Source organism: Aethalodelphis obliquidens, unplaced genomic scaffold (assembly GCF_003676395.1).
Source record: "Aethalodelphis obliquidens isolate GAN/ISIS:26980383/991018 unplaced genomic scaffold, ASM367639v1 scaffold35, whole genome shotgun sequence".
Taxonomy (NCBI): domain Eukaryota; kingdom Metazoa; phylum Chordata; class Mammalia; order Artiodactyla; family Delphinidae; genus Aethalodelphis; species Aethalodelphis obliquidens.
The window spans coordinates 8,619,060-8,646,505 of NW_020837979.1; the positions used below are offsets into that span (position 1 = coordinate 8,619,060).

Below are 27,446 nucleotides of genomic sequence, written 5' to 3' on the forward strand. Positions count from 1 at the left end.
CACGATGCCGACGTCCCAGTCGAGCCTCAGAAAGGCAGGCCGGGGACGAGGACCCTGATTTGTTTCCTGCTGTTCCCAGCAGAGGTGGCACAGGGGAGGCTGTTCCCCTGTCCACTTGGGAAGGCTGGCCTTCCTTCCCAGCAAGGAGAGGCCTCTTGTCATAGCCACACTTCCCCTGCCCAGCTCTGAGAAGACGCATCACCAGCGCACGTTTTCTACACTCCTCCTCCCTCTGGCAGCACCAAACTGTCTGAAAGCCCGCTCCTCTTGGGCAGAGTCACAAAGTCGGCTCTGAGGCTGCCCCCACCCTTCGGGAGATCTGAAAACATTCCCACCCATGCTTGCATGGCCCCGTGCGTGCTCACGGGCTGGTACAAACCAGAACTCCCCTGCACACACTGACGCAGGTCCAGCGTGTGCCCAGATGCGTGAGCGCCAGCCTTACCCATTCGTACTCTGGCTCTAATAAATGCTAAGACCTGGAAGAATGTCTGATCCCAATCCTGTCCCGCACCCCCTCCCAACTTTGGTTTGTTGACACCAATTTCCCGGGTGCCTAGAGGTGGGTTTCTTTTTTCCCCCTCTGAGAAGCAGCACCAAGAAGTAAAGAAGAGCAGAGCCTTTGGGAACCGTGGCCGGGGGCGGGGGGGCTACACGGGAGGCTGTTATTGTTGACAGTGGTGTTGTCATCATCGGCGTCTTCACTTATAGAGAGTCCGCTGTTATCAGGAACTCCAGGCCAGTTAGTAAGAGTGGAGGAGTGGAAGAGACAGCAAAGGGAGCGTTGTCATACAGTCACCTCACTTATTTGAAACCAACAATATACACTTGCCCAGAGAAAGAGCATCATTTAGTGAGGGGGCCCCTGATCAGTGTCTCCTCCAGGGAGCATGTGCCTGTGAGGCTCGTGCAGAGGGTGGTGTGGCTCTGCTGTCGGCTAGTACCTCTCTCCCTGTAGGACTCTCGCCACCCTGAGTGTGACTCTGGTCTTTAAAGAGGGTGTTTTCAATACGACCCTGGCCTCTAACTTCATCCAGGCTGTTTCCTCTCTAGGGGAAAACTGGCCATGCCGGGCTTGTCCGTGGACAGCATGGTAGTGGGACATCTTTGGAGGGGTTCTCGAGGACCACTTATACTCTGATTTCACCTTACTTGCAGATACTTTGGAGTCTAACCTGACGTGAGCTACAAAGTAGTGTCCTTTTCAGCGCATGAGCAGACTCACCATAACTGTGTGGACACAGAGTGCTTTTAAGGAAGACTTTTGGGGGTCAGTGGAGAATGATTTTCTGTTTTCCAAGTCCCAGAAAACTAAAGCTGGAGGCCTTCCTGGAGCGGCAGCGTTGGGGAGCCAGCCCCCAAGAGGCCCCAGTGACCCCGCACCTCCTGGCATTCATCCCCTCGTGCAGCTCTCTGTCACCCCAGGTCAGGCTGGCCCGTGTGGCCTGGAGAAATCAGCAGAAGCGATGTCACCTCCAAGGTTAGGTTATGAAAGGCTGCAACCTCCGTCTCAGACGGGCATCTCCTCTCTCTCACGTCACTCGCTTCAGGGGAAGCCGGGGCAAGTTGCAGAGCCCTGTGGCGAGGCCTGCATGGCAAGGACTGAGGCCAGTGACCCCTGAGTGAGCTGGGAAGCAGCTCCTCCCGCCCAGTCAAGCCTAAGCTGACAGCAGTGCCCCCACCAACGTCTTGGGGGCATCCTCCCAAGAGACCCAGAGCCAGACGCGCCCCCCCTCCCCGCCCCTCCACGCTGCCTCTGGATTCTTGACCCTCAGAAACTGCACAGAATAATACATATCTGTTGTTTTTAAGCCTCTGCATTTGGGGGTCATTTGTTACGCAGCAGTGGGTGACCAGCACACACAGGGCATCAGGGTCCCAGGCTGAATGGATCATCCACAGGCTCTCTGTTGTTCTTCAGCAAGCGCGGCCTCCCTCTCTGCCTCACTTCTCCCCTTGCGCCCATCTCCTCCAGTTTCCTTTCCTTTGTTTTTGTCTCACCTCAGCGAGCTTAAAAGTGAGGCTAGCCTGAGCCGGACTGAGCAGCAGGACACCCCCCAGGAGACGGCCTTGGACAGCAGCCTGAGCCACATCTGTAAGGTGAGCCCCACCCGTCCCTCTGCTCGCAGTCCACACCTATTCAGCATCCGGTTCAGTGAACACTGCTGAGCACCATCGCAGGCACCGTGCCGACGGCCAGGAGGGATGCCACAGAAGCCCGCGCCCACCACGCCTGCGCCTGCGCCTGCCCCTGACGACCCCAGGGGCCTCGACTCCAGACCTCACCATTTTTCTCAGTTCCTTCCCAGCGGGGCCCAGGGCTCACAGTGCCAGGGAGGCACCCCTGCCCTAGCGCTCTCTCTGCTCTCCAGTTCCTGATGCTGTGCGTGCTGGCCCAGCCAGGGGCCTACACCGATGGGAGCCTCTTGGGCCTGATTGAGCTGCTGTGCCGAGCCGGCTTGGACGTGGGGCTCCGCCTGCTGCCCAAGACCGACCTCCAGCAGCTCCTGCTTCTGCTCCTGGACAGCATCCAGGAGTGGCCGGGGAAGGTATGGCGGACCCCTGAGCCCGAGCCCAAGCCCCCAGCCTCACCGCGAATGCTCTCTCACGGCCCCTAGAGCGCCCCAGGTGGAGACAGCGCTGCTCCCTCCCTTACCTGGCCTCCACGACCCACCCTCTTACTCTCCAGATATCCCCCCCACCCCTACCCCCACCCCCCCGCAGTGGGCTGGTAGGGAGGTCAGGGTGGAAGGCGGGCCACGCCCCCCCAGCCCGCCTTGATGCCCACTGTCCCCACAGCTCCGGCAGCTGTGCTGTGCCCTGAGCCGGGCATCTGATCACCACCACAACCTGCTGGCGCTTGTGCAGCTCTTCCTGGACGTGACGCCCCGGAGCAGGTGGGTGCTTCTCCACCTCTGTCTCCCCTGACCTGAGGCTTATCCCCGCGCCTGTGCTCAACCCCTGTGAGCGATCCACGGTTTGCCCCATCGGTCCCCACAGACCTCCCCCTCCCGCCCAATGTCAAAAACCCAGGAGAAAGAACTAAAAATACAGCTCACGAATGAGTTCATTACAAAGGGAAAAAAGCCTCATTTTCTTAACGCGGTCTTCTTAGCTAAACCGTCACCTCGTACAGTTAGCCTCAGACCTGCAGCATCCCCACCTGCCCTTCTTTGTGACTCCTCCCCAGTCCTCAGTGGAGGGAGGGTTCCTTCTGTCATTCAGACCTCAGCTGTGTGTTGTCTCTTGATCACTCCCCGCTCCCACCCCCCTCTCAAACTCTCCATTCATCATGCTGTTTTATTTTCTGGACAGTATTGATCTCTGCCAGAAGTTACCTTACTATTTTTTCCTTGTTCATGGCTGCCTCTCCTCCTTGTCGCTTCCAGGAGAGCAGATCTCTTATTGGGGTCACTGCCACATCACCCCACGTCCAGAACAGTGCCTGGCATGCTGTTGGCACTTCGTAAATTCTTTTCAAATGAACGAACGAGGTGAACAAACAAACTCAGCCCACAGGGAGATAAGACCCATTCGCTGCTGGACCTGCCCCAGTCTCTCCCCTCTCCCCTCCTTCCTTCTCCCACTTGAGGCCACAGCCGCAAGGAGTCCCTTGCCCTTCCCTGTGCAGACCTCTCCCCAGGTCCCCTCCTGTCCTCTCCAGCCCTCCGTCTGCAGCTCGTCCCACCTAGAATGACACCCCTTCCCACCCTTCCAACCAGACCTGTCCTGGACCCCCTCCAGGAAGACCCTTCACAGGTACCCACACAGTCACTCTCCACTGGGACCACCCTCCTGCAACTCCCTCCCCAGGGGAAGCTTCTGGGAGCAGGCTTGGGGTTCTGCTCAGACTCCTGTCCGCAGCAAACATCCTGAGCTCAACTTCAAGCCCAAGATGGGAAGCTCGATCTCTTTCCTATGCATCTGGCTGGAAGAGAGGAGGCCTTTCCACAGTCCTGAAAGGAAAGCTTTTGCTGTGTATTTGAAAGAACTGGGCTTCTCGAAGCTCTGTCTAAGACCTTTAGGTGATGCATGCGTCGGAAATGGCAGTCCTAGAGGGCTTTCCTGTCCCCACCTCATCATCCCTGTTCATCCCGAAATCGTGTCCGTTCTGCCTTCCACATCCTAAATCTTGGCTTCTAGTTGCCTGTGTCAGCTCCACAAAAGCAGGGACCTCGTCTGGGTCACTTTAAATCAGCTACCTCCTTCCCGCCCCCTCCTGCTTTCATCTCACCATCTCTCACCTGGATGGTGGCAGTGGCATTCTGTCCCTGGCTCCTCCTTCAAAGGCTGTTTGCTCTGCAGGTACATGTGATTATCCCCTCTCTGCTTTGCCTTGCTTGCTGTCGCCTGCACGGCCAAGTGCAAACACCTTAGTTTGGTCTCCAAGGCCCCATGTGGTCCAGCCCCAGTTTCCCATTTGGTCCAACCAGGCCATGTGATTTGTATTTGTTCTATGTACTTTTATATGTATATGTATTTACATGTATGTAAATGTTTATAAATGCAGGCAGACCGCATTTCACTGTGCTTCTTCACTTTCTGGCACTGCACAAATATTGTGGGTTTTTTTACAAATGAAGCTTTGTGGCAGCCCTGCCTCGAGCAAGTCTGTCAGCGCCATTTTTCCAGCAGCATTTGCTCACTTCGTGTCTCTGTGTCACATTTCAGTAATTCTCAGAATATTGCAAACTTTTTCATTATTAGGTTTGTGATGGTGGTCTGTGGTCCGTGATCTTTGATGTTACTATTGTGAAAAGATTAGGACTCACTGAAGGCTCAGACGATGGTTAGCATTTTTTAACGAGGTGTTTTTTAATTAAGGTATATACACTGTTATTTCAGACGTAATGCTATTGCATACTTAATAGACTACAGTATAGTGTAAACATAACTTTTAAAAATTTTTTATTGAAGTATAGTTTATTTACAATGTTGTGGTTAATTTCTGCTGTACAGCAAAGTGATTCAGTTATACACATATATTTTCTTTTTCATAATCTTTTCTATTATGGTTTATCACAGGATATTGAATATAGTTCCTGTGTAGTAGTACCTTGTTGTTTATCCATTCTATATATAATAGTTTACATCTGCTAATCCCAAGCTCCCAATCCTTCCCTTTCCCACCCCTCCCCTTTGTCAACCACAAGTCTGTTCTCTGTGTGTGAGTCAGGTTTTTTTGTGGATATGTTTATTTTGTAGATATGTTTTATAGATACGTATTTCAGATTTCACATGTAAGTGATATCATATGGTATTTGTTTTTCTCTTTCTGACCTACTTCACTTAGTATGATAATCTTTAGGTCCATCCATGTTGCTGCAAATGGCATGATTTTATTATTTTTTTAATGGCTGAGTAATATTCCATTGTATATATGTACCACATCTTCTTTACCGATTCCTCTGTCGATGGACATTTATATTGTTTCTATGTCTTGGCTATTGTAAATAGTGCTGCTGTGAACATAGGGGTGCATGTATCTTTTCGAATTATAGTTTTGTCTGGGTATATGCCCAGGAGTGGGATTGCTAGGTTACATGGTAGTTCTATTTTTAGTTTTTTGAGGAACCTCCATACCCTTTTCCATAGTGGCTGCAGCAACTTACCTTCCCACCACCCATGCAGGAGGGTTCCCTTTTCTCCACACCCTCTCCAGCATTTATTATTTGTAGACTTTTTAACGATGGCCGTTCTGACCAGTGTGAGGTGGTACCCCGTTGTAGTTCTGATTTGCATTTCTCTAGTAATTAGCGACGATGGGCATCTTTGCATGTGCCTCTTGGCCATCTGTATGTCTCCTTTGGAGATTCTTTGGAGAAATCTCTGTTTAGGTCTTCTGCCCGTTTTTCGATTGGGTTGTTTGTTTTTTTTGTTACTGCTAAACGGTAGGAGCCGTTTGTATATTTTGGAAATTAGGCCCTTGTCAGTCGCATCGCTTGCAAATATTTTCTCCCAGTCTGTAGGTTTAAACGCAACTTTTACATGCACTGGGAAATCAAAAAATTCATGTGACTTGCTTTATTGTAATACTTGCTTTATTGTGGTGGTCTGGAACCAAACTTGTAATATCTCCGAGGCGTGCCTGCACATATGTGTGTGTGTGTGTGTGAGATGAGCCTCATTCTTTTCCATAGCTGCATAGTATTCCCTAGCGTGCATGCAGCCAGTCCCCTGTTCTGGAGATTTGTCCAATATACAAGCTTTGTGCATCTATCCAAATATTTCTATAAGATAAGTTCTTTGAAATATTAGTCCTGGGCTTCCCTGGTGGCGCAGTGGTTGGGAGTCCGCCTGCCGATGCAGGGGACACGGGTTCGTGCCCCGGTCCGGGAGGATCCCGCATGCCGCGGAGCGGCTGGGCCCGTGAGCCATGGCCGCTGAGCCTGCGCGTCCGGAGCCTGTGCTCCGCAGCAGGAGAGGCCCCAACAGTGAGAGGCCCGCGTACCACAAAAAAAAAAAAAAAAAGAAATTGCAGTCCTAAAGTATGTATACATAAAATTTGGCCTCCACAAAAGAAGCCGCGCTAATCAATAACAGACATGAAAATGCCTGTTTCTCCACATTCTCATTAACACCATGTAGTCTCAATTTTGTTCTTAAGTTTTAATTAATCTGGTAAGTGAAAAATCTCTTCCTGTGGTTCTAATTTTCATTTCCCTGATTGCCAGTGAAATTGAGAATCTTTTCCTATGTTTATTGGCCTTTTGTGTTTCTCTTGGTGTAAATTACCTCTTGATATCTCACCCATTTTGCTATCAGGTAATTTATCTTCTTCTTAATTATATTGATTTATAAGCAACTTATTACATTTTGGACACCGTGTTTTCTCCTAAGTCTGTAAATTGTCCTTTTTAAAACTTGGTGTATATCCTTCCGTGAACTGATTTTTTTTCCCTTTTTCAATAAACTTTTTTTTTTTTAATTTATTTTTGGCTCTGTTGGGTCTTTGTTGCTGCGCGCAGGCTTTCTCTAGTTGCGGCGAGCGGGAGCCACTCTTCGTTGCAGTGCGCGGGCTTCACATTGCGGTGGCTTCTCTTGTTGTGGAGCACAGGCTTCAGGCACGTGGGCCTCAGTAGTTGTGGCTTGCGGGCTCTAGAGTGCAGGCTCAGTAGTTGTGGCGCACGAGATCAGTTGCTCTGCGGCATGTGTGATCTTCCCGGACCAGGGCTCGAACCCGTGTCCCCTGCATTGGCAGGAGGATTCTTAACCACTGAGCCACCAGGGAAGTCCCTTCAATAAACTTTTAATTTCAGAATAGATTCAGATTCACAGAAAAGGTACATGGATAGTACAGAGAGTTGATTGTAATTGAATCTTTCTATCTTGAAAAGGAAGGCCTCCCCCACCCCCAAGAGCATAAAAATATTGTGTTCTCATTTCTTTCAGTACTTACATAACTCTGTTTCTCTTGGCTCTTAATCCCATCTGGAATCTCTTTTTTGTAGGTATGAGACAGAGATCTAACCTGATTTTTTCCACCTCCAAAGAGCCAGTGACCCAACACCAATTTTCTTCTGTCTTAGTAATCCATCATTCCCCAACAGATTTGAAACTACCTGTGTCATATCCTAAATTTATGACATTGTTCATCTGTTAGCCAAACTGTGATATCAGGAACCAGTGTCTTTCCGAGGGTATCTTTCTTATAGCTCGAGGGCCCCCGGCAGATGCTCCTTAAATGCTCATAGTGAATATAATGGACCGGCCTCACCTGCTTTCAAACAGACACCAACTAGGGTAAAACCTCCTGCCGAGACCCGTTGCTGGGAAAGAGGGCTCGTCGTAGGGATGGAGGGTATGCATTCATTTACTTAGAAATTTCATTTCTTTTTCTACATAGATAAAGCCCTCAGAACAAAATTCAAAAGGCACCAAGGGGCACCTCTTGAACCCCCGCCCCTCCCCCTCCCCCGTGCCTGTACCACCTAGCCTTGTCCCCAGTTCTCATCTGTGCTTCTGGCTTGTCCTCGCCGCCCTTCTTTCCACTTCAGCGTAGGTTTTGGCAGCTGTTCCAAACTGGACCGGAAAGAGCTTCTAATGCTTTTTCACAGCTGCACTGTATTCACTGTGCTCTTTAGTTAGCTGCCCCCTCCACAGCGTCCCCGTGGTGGTGGCCTTGTTCTCCCCTTGCTGGTGGCTGCCCCACTGGGCTCAGTGCCCAGACTGACCCCAGGAAGGAGGGCGTGTTGTTGTACGATGGGCTGCCACTTTCTTCGTCTGCCTGCCTGCCGACTGGTTAAGCACAGAGCGAGAACCCCCGCCAACACGGGTGTGATGCCCGCCCCCCCTCCCCACCTGGTTGACCAAGACTTCAAGGGATGCACTGTAAGGCGAAGTTGAGCGTAACCGTGAAAAATCAAAGTACAGACTAGAGCAAAGCACCTGAAATGGGGCCAATGGGAAGAGGAGGCTCTTGGAGGAAAGTCTGTCTTGGGACTCTGCCCCTCTGGGGTGGCTCCAGGAGCTGCTAGGGAGAGCGCATGTCTGCGCAAGCCCCTGCGGCAGCTCCCACGGGCCCTTTCGGGAGGGAGCTGCCACTGAAAGCTGATGTTCCCAGGCTCGGGACCCTCCTTCACTGCCTGCGAAAGTTTATTAAATGTCCCACGGGTGCTGCCTCACCGTGGCCCTGGAAGTAGAGGGGAAGTGACACCAGCTTAAGCGGATTCCTGGTCACGAGGGAGGAGCAGGCAGCCCTGGGAGAAAGCAGCCTTCAAAGTCACCAGGTGTTTGCCCCAGGGATGAGAGTAGTGACAGGTGCGGGCACACCAGAGCTCCCCGGAGCCCTCCTCGCTTCCCTCTGGGTTCCACGCTGCCGCCCTGGGTGGGCAGAGGGTCCGTGCAAGGCCCCGGACCGGTTCATCTTCTCCCAGCCCATCAGCCTCTTCCGGCTTCGTTTCCTGGGTCCCTCGCTCCACTGTTACCTCCCTTCCTGCGTGTTCTTCAGATCTGCCCACCCTGAAAACTGCATGGCCACGTGGCGTGGTGCTACCACATTCCCTGGTTCCCCCCCCCTCGGCCCCTGACCCCTTCAGGCTGCCCAGGAGCCGCCCTGAGTTGCCAGCCAGCCTCCTGGGGGCCCTCAGCAGATTCCAGGCTCCACCAGGCTTCCTGCTGGAGACACCTCTGCCCTCCCAGCAAAGAGCGGGGCCCCTTCTCTCTCCACAGGATGACTGCTGCCCCCGCACACACGCCCCGTGGACCCACAGCTCTCACCCCCGCCTTTCCTCCTGATCCCTCCTCCACATTCAGGATCTCAACAGTCCTGCCTTTTCCAGAACCTTCCTTCTGCATCATCCTTGCTCGTCCTTATACCTTCAGCTTTTTATTCTCTACTGGCTCTTTCTGTCAGCAAAGAAATGTGCTCTGTGTGTCTCCTACTTTCAAACGGCAGTTCCATCTCCACCCACCCCTTCCTGCAGCTCCTGCTGCCGTCCAGGCTCTCCACCCCCAGCTCTCTCCTTCTCCTTGTCCAAACCCTGCCCACCCTGGACACGGGGGTTCTTCAGAGCTCAGAGTGTCTCAGAGGGAGTTCTCACCTGAGAAAAGAGGCAATTGGGCCTCTGGAGATGGACAAGTCCAGAATATTCTAGAAGGAGTCCACCAAGGCCCCAGACCCTCAAGATTTCAGAAGGGTTCAAAATCTGGAGGAACAAGAGGCAAGAGGAAAGTCATGTCCAGGGGTCAAGGGACCACGGCTGGAGCTGGGAGGACGGCCGAGGGTCCCCCTGCTCCTCCCTCGTGACCGGGCTGGTGGCTGAGCAGACGCTCGCTCCCCTTTATGAGTGGCTGTGGGGGGGCGGGGGGCTGTGGGAGTAGAGGCGCCAGCCCAGTCCTCCTAAAGCGCTCTGTCACCAGTGACCTAATGGCCTGTCCTCGTGTGCAAGCTTCCCATTTTCGCCTTGGCTGGCTGCACGGTGTGGTTTTCCTGGTACCCTCCCCTCCTCAGGCCCCTCCCCCTCAGGCGCCATCCTCGGTGGCCCCGCCGCTTCTCCCTGAGCTTTGGTTGGCCTCAGGGTCCTGCCCCAGCCTCTCCTCTCTGGTCCCTTGGCACAGCCTCGGGGGGCTTTCTGGGCGGGGCTCTGTCCACACTGCCCCCTTGCAGGACTCGGGTGCCTCCCCCCAGCTGCTGGGAGCTTCGAGCTTGCCTCTGCGGGAGGTTGGCTGGGCCCCTTCCTTGGGAGCAGCCCGGGGCTGGGGGTACAAAGGGCTGCCGCTGCCTCAACCCTGCATGTCTCTGAGAGACGGGGACCCTGCCGGCTCCAGAGCCCCTTGCAGGGTCGGCTGAGGTCTTTGCGGTGACTGCATCGCAGCCTGGCTTGCCCCCGGCCCAGACCTGCTTCCTCCACGACCCTGATAGGAGTGATGCCAAGAGCACCCTTATACCCCACTCCTGCCATAAATGCCATGCACACTCATCTCCGTTTCAGAGTCCAGCTCCTTGGGACTCCACCCAGGACCCCATCTCAGCCACTTCCATGGCTTCAACCCCAACTTCGCGCCAGGGGCTCCCGAGTCAGTACCTCTGGCCAGACTTTTCTGCTCAGCACCAGATCCGAGTGGGAAGCATTTCAAATTCAGCACATGTGAAACAGAAGTCACTGTCTTCCAAGGGGGACCACCTCCTCCTGCCTTCCATGGCCCTGTGATGGCATCTGCCCGTGGCCTGAAGCCTGGGGGCGGGGTGGTCTGTGGGCACCTTCTGTCCCTTCAGGCGTCCCCATCTCCCACGACAGTTACCTCTCCACATCACCCTCCGGTGCCACGGCAGCTCAGGCTCTCAGGACAGCACCCCTGGACGTCTGCCAGGGAGCCAGAGCTGGCTCCTTCCAGGCTCTCTCCCGTGTGACCCATCCCCACTGTGTCCAGCGGTGGCCTCTTCCTTCTAATGTACATCTGGCCCTGTCACTCCTCTGTTTAAAATCCTTCAGGCTTCTGTGCTCAGGATGAAATTCAAACAGCACAGCCTGGTGTACGAGGGCTTTCGTGCGTACTTTCCCAAGCCTGCCTTCTCCCCGCCACGTCCCCGCACAGGCTTCCACACTCCAGCCATATCCCAAAACCGTGCGGCTACCCAAACCCGTGATGAGCATTTGTCTTGAACTTTTCAACGTCTGTCCCCTCTTCCTAGAGGAGCCTCTTCCCCTATCTTCTTCCTCCTCTTTGCCTGGTTGACATTTCCTCACCCCCAAGACTAGGCTCAGATGAGGCATCTCCTCTTCGGAGAGACCTCCAGATGCAAAGCCCTGGTTGTTGTTGCCCCTTGCTGACCCCTTGGGCTGTGAGCGCCGTGAGGACAAGAGCTGTGACTTTGCTCGCTGGGTCCTTGGACCCTGGCACGGAGGAGGGGCTTGGAGAGCATGCTTGTGGAGTGCTTGCTTCTGGAGGGCAGATTTCAAAAAGAGTAGCGAGAGAGAGAACTTTTTAGTAGCAGATTCCAAAAAGAAAAATGGCTCAGGGGGGCTAGAGAGATCCTGCAATAAAACTTTGAACGTGGTTTGCAAATGGACCCAATGAGGAAAAATGCAGGAAGTATCTAGAGGTGCAGGGGCTGCACTCAGAGCTCATGCATGATCTCTGATCTTGAAAGATATGGAAGAGGGAAAGAAAGGGACATGAGCAAGGCAAATGGAGAAATAGCACAGACCAGTGACAGTATTGGTGGGAAAAGCTAAGGCCCGTAGAAGGGGCTTCTGTGTAATTTTTCCTTTTTTTTTTTTTTTTTCTTTTGGCCACACCGCGAGGTATGTGGGATCTTAGTTCCCCGACCATAGGTTCCGGGGTGGAACCTATGTTCCCTGCAGTGGAAGCGCGGAGTCCTAACCACTGGACTGCCAGGGAAGTCCCCTGTGTAGTTATTTTTGAAGTGAGGAGTGCTGTTCTGGGCTGGTGGGGAAACGTTAACACTGATGAGGAGAGAACACCACCACGTAATTCCTGTTTTGCTTCTGTCTTCCTTGTCGAGGAGCATAATTTTTCATCTGGACTCAAATATTGATCAAAGGGGATTGCAGCCTAAGATATGGGGGGGAGACAGTAGGACAGCATCCAGCTGTGTGAAATGAGTTGAGGTCCCCTCCCGCCAAAGGATGTCTCAAGTCTGTCCTGGGCGACGTGCAGGTGGAGTGCCCTCACTCTGCAGAGACCTCGGGGGCGGGGGAGGGGGGGTGCGGGAGCTCCCGGGGCATGGGGAGGGAGGGTGCAGAAGGTGCTTTCTTCACTCAGTGCTGCAGACTTGATGTGTCCCTCAACAGAACTCCCCAGGGGATAGCTTGTGAGCACATACATAGAAAAGGAAGCGCTGCTTTCTAGGATTCCTAAGAATAAATCATACCAGACTAGCCTCATTTCGTTTTTGACAGGCTAACCAGAAGGGTACTCTGGAGAGGGCTGTCTGGGTTTTGTAGGGCCTTTGACGGAAACGATCGTCGTATCTTGTGACAACATAAAGAAACGTGGGCTGAGCGATGTCAACTTAGATGGGCTCGTCACCCAGAAGTGCTGCTAGCCATCAGAATTGGCCTGGAGGGCAGGCCCAGGCGACCACCCAGAGTTCCGTCTTCACTGACAGGTTGGCCAGCGCAGACCCTGGGTCTTGGACGAGGCCATTAATAGAACAATGGTCAAGTTCACACATAACATAAATGTAACTGACAGCAAATTGAAGATGCCGGAACATCTCAGCAGACCATAATGATGGGCTGATTGGGAAAGAGAGGCCCAGCTGCACAATTAAGAACAGGATCTGGGAAATGGGATTTGACGGCCAGACGTGTGAACTAACTTTGGGCCCAATCTGTCAACGGCGTAGCATCTCGAGGCTGCCCCTAAAATGAGTGTCAGCCTCAGCTCTGAGCGCCTCACTTGACGGGTATGTCAGCAACCCTGAGGCACTTCATAAGAACCAACCAGAATGGCAAAAAGATTCCAAAGGATAGAAAAGAGTAGCTGTTGCACTGGGGGAGGGGTAGCCATGGGAAGTTCGGCGACTTCCTTCCAGTACACGAAGGCCCTAATTAAACGGACGGATATGTGGGTACCAGGACGTGAGACAGGGTGACTTTTAAGGTATCTTAAGCGTAGTGGTCTGTGGGTTTCCTCATAATAGCAGAGAGAGAGGGAGGGAGGGAGGAAGGGAGATGGGAGGAGGGAAGTTGGTTGTGATCGTCTACATGAACTGTATTTACTGAGCAGTAGTAACCTTTTTATTTGGTTATACTATGCATGCAGGAGAGGACACATTAGAGGTGGACACTGTACACTTTGCCAGGCGTCTGTGCAACCACCACTGCATCACAGGCCAGAATGTCACCTGCTCCCCAGAAGGACCCTGGGCCCCTCCCAGGCATTCCCTCTGCAAAGAAAACCACTTCCCCAGCTTCTCTCCCGTAGGTGTGTTGTGCCGGGCTTTGAACATGGGTACCGGTGGGACCGGTAGATGGTTCCTTCACGTTGCCTGGTGGGACCCCACCGTGTGGATCTGAGGCTGTCTGAATCCCACCGTCTCTTCCTGTCTGCACTGTGTGTGCCCACACTTGTGAGCGTCCCAGCGGGTGTGGGGATGACTGGGCAGACGGCCGGAGAGTTCACCCTGACCTCTGAGCCCAGCTCCTTGTTCTTCCTGCCCAGGTGGCACATGCTCACGTGCAAGATAGGAGACTCCAGGGAAGGACTGAGGGACGGGTGGCATGAGAGACGGTCGTGATGCCTGAGAGGCGGCGTGGACAGCCCGGGAGCGGCAAGCCGGGCAGACGCCCTGGGGCAGGGTGTTGGGCGGCATTTCCATGGCGGAACAGGCCTCTGCCGTTGCTTCCTGAGCTGCCCTAGAGACATGGAAAAGGCCGTTCACGCCTTTGGCCAGATGCCTGGTGGCCTCTTAGAGTAGTTCAACCTCAGCAGAGCCCAGTTCCCCTCCAGAGGGACTGCGGTGACCTGCGTGGTTGTCCTGACACCCTGATGACCCGAGCTGGCAGGTGCCTTTGCGGTCCTCAGAGCACCCACAGGCTGCCCCTTGCAGGAGCTGGAGGCTGGGGGCTGGGGAGCAGAGCGCCTGCGCTCCACTTCCCGGCTCTGCTGTTGGTTTGGAAAAGTCATTTCCCAATTTCCCAGCGCCTTAGGCCCTCTGAGTGCGGATCCGGTGTCCTGGTCTTACAGCGGCCCGTCAGGGTGGCGGGGCAGGACTGAGGCAGAGGCCTGGCCTGGTGTGATTTCAGAGGGCTGGAGCCTGTTGCCTTATATGACACTGACTGGCATGGCTCCAGGGGCTTCTGCATCCTCCTGTGTTCGCCTGGTTTGAGTTCCGGGGGGGCCTCGCCGGGTGGGCTTGGGCAGCTTCTGGGGGAGGACGGCCCGGGGCCAACCTCAGCCGGGCCACGGGCCCCCCTGCTTGCCCCCTGCACAGTGTGGGTGGTGTTTGGGGTGAGTCTTTGCTCCTTCCCCTCTGTAGAGTAAGTTCTCAGTGTGGAATGAAAAAGTGGTCCTGTTGCCTCTCCCTGTGTCCCAGTGGGAGCTGAGAGGGCAGGGGACTGTGTGTAGAAGGCAGGGAGGGCGGTCAGGATGAAAGGCAGTGGGCAGGCAGGGAGCGCGCCGCCCTCAGATGTGGTTTCTTTTCATCCACTCGCCCCCTCGGTGCTCCTTCTGATGCTTGTCTTCTATTTCTTTCTGGACAGCAGCTCTGTCCTGACCCACCCGGCCCACCTCTTCCCTTCTGGAACCACCCCCGGCTCTGCTTTGCCGGCCTGCCAGCACCCCACCCCCGGGTCGGCCACTCCGTACCCGCTGCGGGTAACAGCGCTCCCCAAGGCCCGGGTATGGATTAATGAAGCCCAGATGCTGGACTGGGGACTCCGGCTGCAAGTTCTCTCGTTGGAGCAGCAGCTCGGCTTGGAGGGGCCGTCTACCTCCCCCCGCCCGCCCCCTCCCCTTGCTCCTGGCCCAGCTGCTGCTGGGGCTCCCGGGGAACAGCTGGAGAGCAGGTTCTGGCGGTGGGAGCCCAGGGAGATACGCGGGTGGGGCGCCGGATGAGGGCTCCCGTGTTCTGTCCCGTGACGCAGTCCAGATGGGGCTGCCTCTCCCCAGGACTCGGAGGGTGGGTGGGAAAGCTGGGGCGCTCTGCAGAAAGGGAACCGAGGTCACCGGTCCAGAATGGAAGGGGATGGCCGGCCCCTCCCAGGGTGGCCAGATAAAATACAAAGATCACATGGGAGAAACTCAGGCTAAAAAAAATTGTTCTTTATCTATAGGAAGTTCAAATTTAACTGGCATCCTGTATTTTTATTGGCTAAGTCAGGCAATCCTTACCACCCCCCAGCTGAACTTCTTCTTTAAGTAATAGTTTTATCGAACTGCAACATACAAACAGAACACAGACCGTAAGTGTGTGCTCAGTGGGTTTCCACAGGTCGAACACATGTAAAACTAGCACCCAGATCAAGAAATGAGGGAATTCCCTGGCGGTCCAGTGGTTAGGACGCGGCGCTTTCACTGCCAGGGCCCAGGTTCAGTCCCTGGTTGGGGAACTAAGGTTCCTGCTAGCCACATGGTACGGCCGAATGAAAAGAAAAGGAAGAAGAAGAAATGAGACGTGAGCAGAGCCTGCCCGCCACCCGACCCCTGCCACGTATCCCCGTTTCTGTACTTAGTGTTAGTGAAATCACACACGTGTGTTCTGTTGGAACTGGCTTCTCTCACACAGCCCTGTGAGGCTCCCCCGTGCTGCCGGATGGAGTCGTGGCTCATCCGTAATCGTTCCGCGTGGGCTTGAGATGCGTGAGTGGAGCCCAGTCCCTCTCTCCATTCTAGTGGCGGATCGGCGCTGCTCTTCCCCCTCTCTTTTCTCGTACGCCGTACGTGTGTGCCCAGGATTAGGACTGCCGGGCCGTGGGGCGGGCACACGAACATCTTTATCTTTAGTAGGTCTCGCCAGGCAGTTGGCCGAGGTAGGTGTATGCATCCGTGTCCCTGCCGGCTGTGTGGGAGCGTCTCCCCTCTTTCTCGTGTTTACCCTTCTAGTATGTGATGCTGCTGTCTGATGCTGCGTTTTTCCCTTTTTTTTTTTAATCAAGAGCCTCTTGCCTTGTTGATTCCTCTGATTTCCTTGAATAAGATCAACAAGGCCCCTGCTTCAGGTACCACCTACCCTCCTGGCTTGGAGAAGGCCATTCCCACCTCCGTTCCCCACCAACTGGGATCCCCTCCTGCACCCACGTGAGGCCACGGCAGCCACAGGCCCTGGGGAACTTGCAGGGGCGCCTTCAGCACCGCTCAGGCGGGGCTCAGTCCTGCTTCCCCCAGGTACTTCCTTAGGGAAACATCATTTCCGAGGGCTGCCTGTCCCCGATGTCCTGTCCTTTGTTTCCCCGTGGAGTCGTCCCAAGGATGGGGGTAGGGGCGCCCGTGGGGACCCTCCAGCAGTGTTGTTACCAGAGAGCATTTCTCCTCTACGGAGCCGCTTCAGCCCACGTGGTGTCCTTCGTGTTCCTTCAGTTTCCGCCGGCTTCAGAACCTCTCCTTTGCTTCCCCTGGTGGTGGCTTTCCGCGGGAATCAGCGACTGTGGGCCACATCAGAGTCCGTGCCAGGGGCTGCCTTCTGCTGTCCATGGGAGCAACAAGTGTGTGAAGCCTCGAGGAAGATGTAACCCTCCACCCCTTCTCCCATCGCCCCTCTCCAGCCTCTCCTGGCCACTGCCACCCCTAGCCCTGTCCTCTAGTCTCTACTACCCTCCTCTCTTCTTTTTACTCACTCCAGCCCTCAAGGACCCATGAAAATCAGAGCCACAAACATTAGCGTCTAAAATCCCCATTAGAGGTCTTTACTCCTGAAGAGTGGAGACACCAGCTCCATCCTGAGTGAATCAGTTAGGACTGTTTGGTGCTAGACTTAGGAGCCCAGCTCAGACTGACTGAAGAAGCCAAAGGGACTTCATCAGCTGAGCCAACCAACCCACTGACCGCACGGGCCCGGGGGCCGGAGGCTTCAGGCAGGGCAGGCTCTGGGTGTTGTCAGGGCTCTATCTCTGCTTGTTGCATTCTCCAGACTGCCCCACAAAGAGGCAGGATGGCCACCAGCGACAGTGGGGTCACCTCCCACCTGATCAGTGGTCCTGCTGGAAAGGCACACGCTCTACTGGTAGCTCCAGCCAAGACCCCGAGGCCACCTCTCAGTGGCTCAAACACAGGGACTGATGGGCCAGGCCTGGCGCACGTGCCCACCCTGGGAGCCGGGATTTGGGCCGGGTGTGGTGGGTGAGGGTTTCTCCAAAAGAAAGTCACTGGATGCTGGCTGAAAAAAACAAGAACAAAACTTGGCCTCACCAAGCCCCGGTCACCCACCTTCCACCACCCTGCATGGGCTGAAAGCTCATGATGCTGCAAGGGAAAGGAAAGGCGACGGTCTCTGCAAAGGAGGTTGAATGGTCCCGATCTCTGTGTAGCACAAATATATAGAGGAAAACACTAAGCCGGTAAATACCACCATGCTAGCCTCTGAAGTTACCGCTTCTTTTAAAAAATAACTTTTTTCTTTTTGCTTATTTTTAAACTTTCCCATCTTGCATGTTTTATTACTTCTAAAATAAATAATAAACGCTGTAAACCAGAGGAGAAAGCCAAAGTTCCCTACGTGGCTCTCCCCTGTTCACGTCTCGGTGTGTGTCCTGCCCCTCCTTGCACCCACCCTGGGGACTTCAATCCCCCCCCCCCAGGGTGGTACACCCCTTCAGTCTCTCTCGCCCCTTCTCTCACAGGCAGCTTCGACGCCAGCTCAGCCTCGTGATCATTGCCCGGCTGCTGGACCAGCAAGGGACGCTCCCTCTCTGGCAAGAGAAGGCCCAGGTGAGTCTCTGCCTCAGCATCCGCTGGGGAAGCCCGGCCGGCTCCTCCCGCTTCTTTTCCCGAAGGTTGGGAGCCTCAGGCCGGCGGAGTCCAGGTGGGTCTGAATTTTCTGCTCACATCCTTGCATTCGACGGTTACTTTTTGCACGCCTACTCTGTGCTCGGCCCTGAGGATAGAGCAGTCAGCTGGGAGCAGGTATTACTTTTTCAAAATATTGCGGTAAAATATACATAACATAAAATTTACCATTGTAACTTTTTTTTTTTACCGTCTTAACAGTTCTGAGGGCAGAGTTCTGACCGTTTTGAAGTGTGCAGCTCCACGGTCTTGTGCAACCACTGCCACCATCCACCTCCAGAACTGTTTCATCCTCCCGGACAGAAAGTCTGAATCCGCTGAACACAACTCCCATTCCCTCCTCCCCAGCCCCTGCTTATATAACTTTTTATAGGTGGAAAAACAACAAAGGTGAAAACGAACACTACTAAATTAACACTGCTCGCCCCCAGTGACCCTTCTGCCCCATGTCAGGCATTCTTGGGGCAGCAGGGGAGGAAGTGTCTTCTTTCCTCCACCCTCTGCTCTCCAAAAAGCTCCGACTGCAACCTCCTTGCAGCTCAGAGAGCAGTAGTTCAGGGGCCCTGGGGGCAGCATGGGTCACAGCCAGCCCAAGGGCGGGTGGCAGGGGGCTTGAGAATGCTCTCACCGGCCTCCCCCCACCCCAAGGGTCTCCCTGGAACCCCAGAAGAGCTGCTGGGTGCAGCTGAGCCGTCTAGTTCTACAGCACGAGACAGGCAAGGCAGTCCTGGCGAAAGGCTGCGTCTCTAGTCGCTGGAGGTCCACGGGGCAAGCCCGCGGCCAGAGCGCTGAGAGGATGTTCTGGACGCTTCTGGGGCTGGTGGACCACATGGCTGAGTCTGAGAGGCCACGATCGCAGGGCGGGAGCTCAGAAAGGTGACCGCTTGGGTTGGCTCATCTGAGCAGGCCCGGCCTGGCTTTGCCCCGGCTGCCCCCTCGGCCTTCCATGCTTTCCCCAAGACTTAGGACGGCGTGAGTGTCTTCTCACCCCAGTTCCAGCTGAAGTGTCACCTTCCGCAGGAGGCCTTTGCTGACCACCCAGTCCAAAAAGTGCCCTGGCACCAGCACACTCTGAAAGTATTCACGGTGCTCACCTCCTGATATATTTTTATTTGTTCAGGGTCTGTGTACACACACACAGACACACACACACACACACACACACACACAGACACACACACACACACACACAGACACACACACACACACACACAGCATCAGCAGCTCCTTGAGTGCAGGGCCCAAATGGTTTCTGCTCACTACTGCCCGTCAGCTCCTAGCACAGTACCTGACACACACAGGACCTCAGCACACACGTGTGGGCCGAAGGAACCCAAGGTTGAGTTCCCGGGTGTGCAAAGGAAGGTTCCCCAGGCAGAGACCTTGGGAGGGCAGGAGGGGAGGGTGGCCTGCTCAGGGGTCACTTCACAAAGGTGAGAGCCTGATGACAGAACATCTCTGCGAGAAAGAGAACAGAGGGGCCAAACGGTTAGGGGCGGGGCAGGCAGAGATGCACCAGCGAGGACAAGACAGAGGGATCCCAGGAGGCTCCCGGGGTGGGGGCAGCCTGGTAGACAGGCTTTGGTGTTGACCCGAGTGCGGCCACCGAGCTCCTCGGAGAACCCAACACATGTCAGCAGAGCGGAGGTGAGAGGCCAGAGTGTCGAGATCAGGAAAGGCAGGACTGGCTGCACGTGGTGGGTGGGGGTCGCCGCCGTCTGTCCGGCAGCGCTTGGCAGCGATCAGGAAAACACAGGCTGGCTCGAGCATGAGGGTCAGTTCAAGGCTTGGGGTTTTGTTTTGATTTGTTTTTTATTAGCCAGAGCCTACGCAGGGGAGGCTGCGGGGAGCGTGATGAGGGCCAGAGAGTGGCGAGGGGAGTGGTGCTGGGGAAGAGCTGGGTGGTCTGGCCTGCCGGGGACCTGGAGGGGAGGCGAGTGAGCGGGGCTGGTGGGGGCGGGGCGGGAGGATGCCTCCCCCAGGGAGAGCTGGCCTGGGAGCTCCCAGCCGTCTGGCGTGGAGTCCAGCCCTGCCCTTGTGGGTCCCAGCTCCAGGGCCGTCCCACCACACCTGTCACCCACCTGCCCGCGTGCCTGCCGTGCGTTCGTGAGACCCCAGCCTAGCGCCTCCTGTGTGCCAGGCTCTGCACCGGGAGACGACCTCGGAGGAGAGGGTGTGAGCGTGAGAGAGGCAGGCCGAGGGCCCCGTGACTGACTCTGCCCGAGGGCAGCGAAGTGGCTTCCAGAGCCGTCCCGAGCCAGGTCTCGAAGGGCGCGTCAGTGCTCGTGCCGCAGGAAGGAGAGAGGCAGCAGGCGGGCCAGGCAAAGCTGCGCCAGACCCGCGGCGACTCGAGGGGCAGACGGGCGGCTCTAGCCTGCCCGCTGTCCTCCTGATGTGCTTCCCTGTCCCCACTGCAAGCCCGCGGCTGCTGCACGGCCTCCTGCCAGGTCTCTGGGCCGCAGACGCTCCCCTTTCCAGTCAGGCCTGCCGGGCGGCTCCTTATGAGACACGCCTTCAGAGGACCACCTTGGCCCTGCAGCCGCCCACGTCAAGCCCCCACGCCCCGCTTTCCCCACACCTCCTCGACCACGTGGCTGCCTGGGCCCTCCTCGCGGGCTAGCCCAGCCACCCTCTGCACGTGGCTCTGTGCCTGGAGCACTTCTTCCTTTCCACCCGTTACATCCCACCCGAAGTGGTGGCTCTAACGTGCTGCAGAGCATGGCTGAGCCCCGGTGCGGGACAGATGGGGAAACGGAGGCAGGCACGGTTAGGAGACTTCTCAGGGTCGCACAGTGGGAAAGCCGTGGAGCCAGGATGCAAACCCAGGTGCCTGGGACCCCTGCAGTGTGCCGTCTCTGCTTCTCCAGCCCCTTCCTTGGATCCTGTTGTGGTGACGGCCTGGACCACACCTGCTGCTTCAGCTGAGGTGCCCGGCTGGTCCCTTGAGCTTTGGTCCTGGCTGGCAGATAGGAGGACAAGGGCCGGCCCTTCCTTCATCCATGCATAAGTGCTTGATAAACCTTAGCAATTGATTTACCGTGAAGGGGACTTCAGTGGTTGAGAATTGGCTCGTCGAAGGAGAGGATCTGGGGTGAGTGCCCAGGCAGCGGGTTCTCAGGGCACCGCTGGGCAGGAGGAGTCCCTGATGCCTGGATCGCTTGGTTCTCCATCGCAGACTGCAGCCGGAGGCCCCAGGAGCAGGTGCTGAAGAACTGAATTTGAGGGACAGGACTTCTGTAGGTGGTCGGGATGCAGCAGCCCCAAGGCTTGCATCTTCCAGGAGAGCCTCAGGTTCAAACTGCTTCCTTCGTGTTGTTCCTGCAGATCATGGGAATATCCCAGAAACAGCAGGGTTTTGGCCCCAAGGCACTAGTGTGCTCCAGACACGGCTCAGGGCACTGAAGATACAACCCTGAACAGCGTTCATTCAGTCTCCTCCCCTCATGAAACTCAGCAGAGACAGACACAGGCACCAAGAGAGAAGTAAATCTTTGGCATTCCAGATGGTGATAAGTGCTATGGAGAAAAATAATGCCAGATAAAGAGGAGGGGGAGTGTTGGGGGGATGCTGTTTTATAGGGGTGAACAGAGAAGGGGACATTTGAGCACCGACCTAAAGGAGCCACGCAGGTTTCTTGGGGAAGAGCATTCCGGGCAGAGGGAACAGCCGGTACAAAGGCACTGGGGCAGGCAAAGGCCTCTCAGGTTGGAGGCAAAAGGAGAGGCTGGTGTGGCTGGAGCAGAGGGCTGAGGGTGGGTAGGAGGAGCTGAGGTCAGAGGTAAGTGGGGACTCAGGTGGGGGCTTGACTTTCATGCCAAAGTGGAGAGCCACTGGAAGGTTTTGATTAAGAGGAGGGACATAATCTGATTTTTAAATTTTTTTTACAATTACACTGGCTGCTGTGTTGAGACTAGACTGTTGCGGGTGGAAGGAGGCAATTGCAGTAATCCTGGCAACAGCTGATGGTGGTTTGGCCTGGGGAGATGGCGGCGCACGCAGGTGGCGAGCAGTGGTGAGATTCTAGGTGTATTTCCCAAATACAGCCAGCGGGATGTGGAATGGGAGAGAAAGGAGGCGAGGAGGCCTCCAAGACCTATGCAGCTGGCAGAATGGAGAAGCCCTTTACCGAGACAGGCAAGACACAGGTGGAACAGGTTTGGAGAGAAATCGGGAGTTCGTTTCTTATCCCAGGCCACCTCTTACAACACAGCAAGCCTGCTTTGTCAAGCCACGCCTTCCAGTTTGGAGATTGGAAAACACGGGCTTCAAATGGCCAGAACCAAGGGAGACAGAGTTTTGCATCTACTATGGAAAGGCCAGCTGCAGACCTGACCTGCTATTCGTTCATTTGCTCATTTAACAAATGCTTATTAAGCATATACAATAGTCCCTGCTATCCGCGGGGGATACAGTCCAAGATGTCTAGTGAGTGCCTGAAATGATGGATAGTACTGAAACGTATATATGCTATGTTTTTTTTCCTGTACGTACCTACCAATGATAAAGTTTAATTTATAAATTAGGCACAGTAAAAGATTAATAACAATAATAATGAAATAGAACAATTATAACAATATACTGCAATAAAAGCTACGTGAGTGTGGTCTCTCCCCATCAAAATATCTTATTGTATAAACTGAATGCCTTTTTCATCATAACTAAGCCCTTATCATGCACTGTGGCCATAACTTTTACATTTTGAGATGCAGTAGCAAAACCAGCATGGGTTTCTTTTTCCTTCTTCGCAATTTCACGGATAGGAGATTTGTTCTTACTGTAGATCTTAGCAACCTCAGCATGTGATTTTTTTTCCTTCCTTCTAAAGTCCAGAACTTTCACCTTGTCACTTAAAGGAAGCACTTTACGGCTTCTCTTTGACATATCTGAATTGCCAGCATCACTACCCTTGTGCGTTGGGACCGTTATTAAGTAAAATAAGGGTTACCTGAGCACAAGAACACAAGCACTGCAGTACTGCGACAGTCAATCTGATAACTGAGACGACCACCCGGTGACTAACGGGGTAGGATCCGCTGGGCACAGGGACGTTCACATCCAGGGAGGAACGGAGCAGGACTGCGCGAGATTTCATCACGCTACTCAGAAGGGTGCGCGCGATCGAAAACTTACAAACTGTTTATTTCTGGAATTTTCCATTTCATATTTTCGGATCTCGGTTGACCACGGGTACCTGAAACCGTGCAAAGTGAAACTTTGGATAAGGCGGAACAACTGTGCCATGTGCCAGGTGCTGTGCAAGGCTCTGGGGACACTGCAGTGACCCAAAACTGTCCTCACGGAGCTTACGTTCTAGTGAGGGGCAGGCGACAAGTAATAATAAACATAACAAACAAGAAAATTACATAGCATGTCAGAAGGGGTGCTTGCTGCCGGGTAGATGGGCGGGCAGGTGTGTGTGGGGGGGGCTCACTGGGAAGGTGGGCCCGGAGGAAGGCTGGAAGGCGGAGGGGGCAGCCGCGCAGTGTCCGGTCAGAAGGCCCAGGCAGGGCACAGGCTCCAGGGAACAACAGGGGCCACCCGGGGCCTCGCAGACATTTAAGATGCTGGCCTTCTCCGCTGGGCCGATAGAAGCAGCTGCCGGAGTCTGAGCACAGGAGGGACCGCCGTGTGGACAGTTGCCTCGCCGGAACTGTCTGCCGCCTCTTGCCGGACAAACCGACAAGGCCAGCGGAGGCCTGCCTTTTTGGGTGATCATTTGCTTCTTGCCTGGGGACGTCTGTCCTAACAGGCTGAGTGTTTGCAGAGACAGCTCCCAGCGGTGGGGGTAAAGTGGGGAGGCGTGCTGGTCAGAGCCTGGCCCTGCTGGGACCCACGCAGCCCAAATAAGTCCTGACCGCGCGGAGAAGGGTGTGTCTCCCAGGGAGGGGATGACTGCGGCTGCCAGAGCTGGGAACAAAGGAGAATAAGCAATCAGAAGGCAGCAGCTTGCCTTGCTGAGCAGAGTGAAGCTGTTTTCACAGAGTGAGAGGAAAACCGTGGGAGCAGCCAGCCACTGCTGTGTGCTCCCCGGCCCAGCCCGGCCCGCCCAGGGCTCCTAGCAGGGAGGGTCCCAGCTGGGGCGGGGCTGCCTGCCGAAGGGCTGCTTCTGGGGGCGTGGGCTGCAGAGCCCGCTCCTGTGCTTGCACAGCTGTGAGCCCGGAGCAGGCAGGGCTGTTTTGGAAACTATCGCCAGACTTGGAAGGCCTGAGCAAGGCGGCACAGCTCTGGTGTCGGTGGAGCTCTAGATGGTGCCTCTCTTCGCCCAGAACCTTCCCCCTCTCTCTCTCCCTGCCTCCTGCCCTCCCTCTCTGAAGGGATCAGACGCTAGGCCAAGAAGCCCTGGCCCCCTTCCAGGAGCCGAGGCCCCGGGCCTGACTCCTCGCCCTCACTCAGCCCAGCTGCTCTTGTGGGCTTTCTAAGCCTGTGGCTGGCCGAGGTGCTGAGCAGGTGTCTGCGGGTGAGTCAGGGGGAAGAAGCCAGGTGTGCCAGGCAGGGCTGGGCTCAGGCAGGGAGCTGGCCCAGAGGCTTAACCCTCGCCCTTTGGGCCAGCCTCCACCTGCTACATCTAAAGACACGGTGCCTCTGTGAACTCCCCTGGCCCAGCTCTTTCCTTCTGCATCCTCCCTCCCCAGGGTTACAGGTGGCCTCAGAGGGGCCCAGGGCTCAGAGACTGCCTGCCTCCTGAAACCCCGGCCGTGAGTTAGCTCTGGGGCAGCTGGTGGTCCTTGCTGGGGCCCACCCGAGGCTGCCCAAACCAGGTGCAGGGGCTGGGTGGGAAGGAGTGGCTGGATGCAGACACCTGGACTTATGCAGGCCACGTGCCCCCATTTGTTCAGAGATGGGGGGTAGGGCAGCTAGCAGATTGGGTGATATAATACATTAACCAAAGGGCAGTGTGTGCACCTCGCAGGGAATCCCATTCCAACAAAGCAACTGCCTAAGGACATTTTTGAGACAATCAGAGAAAACTGAACACAGGTGTTTGATCGTGTAAGGAATTCTTGGTAATTTTGTTGGGCAAGAGAATGATGTGATTATGTTGGGGAAAAAAATCCTTATCCTTTTCTGTTTGAAGCTCTTTGTGGGTAAAACGATACGGTGTTCGGATTTGCTTTGAAATTCTCTGGAAGGAAAAAGGTGGAGGGGGGCTGGGGGCGATGAGTGCAGTCATCGTTCACGTTCACAGAGATGAGTAGGGAGGTAGTTCTCAACCTCTCTTCTTTCAGGAGTGTTGAAAACGCCCGTGGTGAGAAGTTAAATGACAATAGAGGGCCAGCAGGCCTGAGCAGCAGCTCAGGGTGGGAAGGTCTTGTCATGTGGCAGAGGAGACCCTCTTCTGGTCTTGGTTCTTCTAAGCCCTGAGTGTCTGCTCAGTCCCGGGATGTGGGCTAAGTCCTCATTCACTTGTCTAAAGGACGCATGCCCTGTGAGCATGAGAGCCTCTTCTCCCGGGAAGAAGGGGTGTGCTTGTCTCCATTTCACAGATGGGGACAGGCTCCGAGAAGCCACATGGCTCTCAAGGGAAAAGGTGCCCCCAGGTCGTGGAGCCAATGGTCTGGCTCCAGAGCCTAGGCTCTGACCCATGCCTGCCAGCCGGCATGTCCCGGCCATGCGTCCCCGAAGTGCCCCAAGCACTCGTGAGTTATGGCCGCCCTTCTCTCCCCAGCTGTCCTCGCTCAGGCATCTCCTGAGCCTCATGAGGCCATCAACCCTGGGGCAGTACCTGGGCCCTGAGACCATGCCGCCCGGCCAGGAGAAGCAGCCAAAGGCCAGTGCCCAGCTAGACCACAAGGTGAGCACCCAGCCCCTGCCCGCCTCTGCCAAGGCACCACCCCAGGGTAGCAGGGGAGGCTGGGCTGTCCACAAGGCACAGCCTGGGGGCCTGAAGGCTGCCCGTCCCGAAAGCCCGGGGCCTCGGGGCAGGGCCCAGCCAGCTACTCCCGCCCATCTCCCCAGAGCCTGTGCCCCTCACGGAGGCGCAGTGGGCACAGGCGTGCAGGCTTGTGAGTTTTGCTGTGGCCTTTGCGGCCTGGCATGGCTTTGCCAGCCGTGTTAGAGAGGACGCAGGAGCTGAAGCGCTGGCGAGGGGAGTGGGGTGGGAAGGGAGTGCCCTAAAGGAGAAGCCCAGGGAATGTTCAGATGCACGAGGCCCCGTGTTTCCTGCAAGTGGAGCTGGGTGCAGCTCCCTGTTCCTATTTCCCGTGGTCCTCACTGAGGCTGAGTCCTTGGCCTTCCCCCAGTTCTTCCTAATTGACTTTCCAGACGTCGCCCAGCTTTCCTGAAAGCCATGCTTCGGCGGCAGTCAGGGGCAACAAGGTACCCCAGAGCCTGCTGGTTGTGGGGCTTGGAGTGGTCAGGCCTTTGGCCACCGGGGGTGAATGTCAAGCGGGGGGGTGGTGTAGGGGCTTCAGCCTGGGAGTCCCAAGCCTGGCTCCCTGGGGAGTTGGGGGATCGAGCTCAGTGAGCTCCCCCATCCCTGGGGACTCAGGGATGAAGGATGCAGGTAGGCATCTTGCTAATTTAGGAAGGCGGTAGTTCCAAAAAGTTCACCCGGGGGTTGGATGTTGACATCCAGAAGGCCAGCCTTTGGGCATCATTCTGCAAATCAGATATAAGTGAATTAATTACAATGAATACAAATGAACTGTTAAGAAGATATGACAACCCCCAGGTGTACGCTCCTCTCCTGGAACTCGCAGGAAAGGTTATCTCTCTCAGTTGTGCCTAATGTCGGTGAGTTTACGTGAGCTGTCCCCGGGCCCTGTTCCCCTTTGCCGGCTGTTTCCCGTGAAACTGGAGCTCGTTACGGAGGCTAAGTCTGGGTGTTCCGGGGGCTCTGCAACAGAGTTGGGGTCAGACCCTGGGGGTGGTCCGTCTGAGCAGGACAGTTCTCGCCCCCAAGCAGGCCCCAGGTCTGGGCTGGGGGAAGGGAAAAAGAGAGAAGGGGAGGGGCGAGAGAGAAGAGGAGGCTTGCGTCTGGTCTGACCAAGGAAAAGCTGCCCTCCAGGCCCCTGGGGCCACCTCTGGACCTCGCCTCACAGTCTGGTAGCAGATGTGCCTTCAACAGCCTGGGAAGAGAGGGGAGTAAGCGGGCTGAGGGTATCCTTTTATATTTGAGGCCTGTTCTCGTGCATGTAAAGGAGGCTGTGAAGTGTCAACCCCGGTCGGCTGCATATTGGAAATGACCCATTTGGCCTGGAAACACGAGGGGCCGGCGTGTCTTGGCCGGGTGCTGGTCCAGGGCAGCAAAAGAGGCAAGTGAGGCCCGGGCAGCTCTTGGATGCCTTTGCTGCAGCTCGAGCCCGCTGGGATTGATCCTGCTCCGAGGTAGCCAAGAGCAGAGAAGGGATGTGGAGGGGTGGGGCTGGTGCGGGCACAGGGCAGCAGTCTGCACAGCGACGCGGAGCATCCTGTCCCCCTGGGCCAGGTACTCTCCAGACCGGGAGGGCCGGGTGGGGCAGACGACTGGACTTCCGCAGCCCAGCCCCACTCCCCGCTGAGCCCACGGACTCCTCGTTAGGGCCCAGGCGTG

The 27,446-nt window shown here is 55.6% G+C and overlaps 1 protein-coding gene across 1 annotated transcript in view; it reads left to right on the forward strand.

The window, feature by feature from the left end:
- The window catches only part of FAM178B (family with sequence similarity 178 member B), an 81,618-nt gene that overhangs the window by 40,100 nt on the left and 14,072 nt on the right, over window positions 1-27,446 (forward strand). Inside the window, exons 8-12 of the mRNA XM_027128627.1 lie at window positions 2,007-2,100; window positions 2,373-2,549; window positions 2,800-2,897; window positions 17,748-17,835; window positions 25,581-25,706. Of these exons, the coding sequence (XP_026984428.1) occupies window positions 2,007-2,100; window positions 2,373-2,549; window positions 2,800-2,897; window positions 17,748-17,835; window positions 25,581-25,706 (583 nt within the window). The remainder of the gene's footprint in view (window positions 1-2,006; window positions 2,101-2,372; window positions 2,550-2,799; window positions 2,898-17,747; window positions 17,836-25,580; window positions 25,707-27,446) is intronic.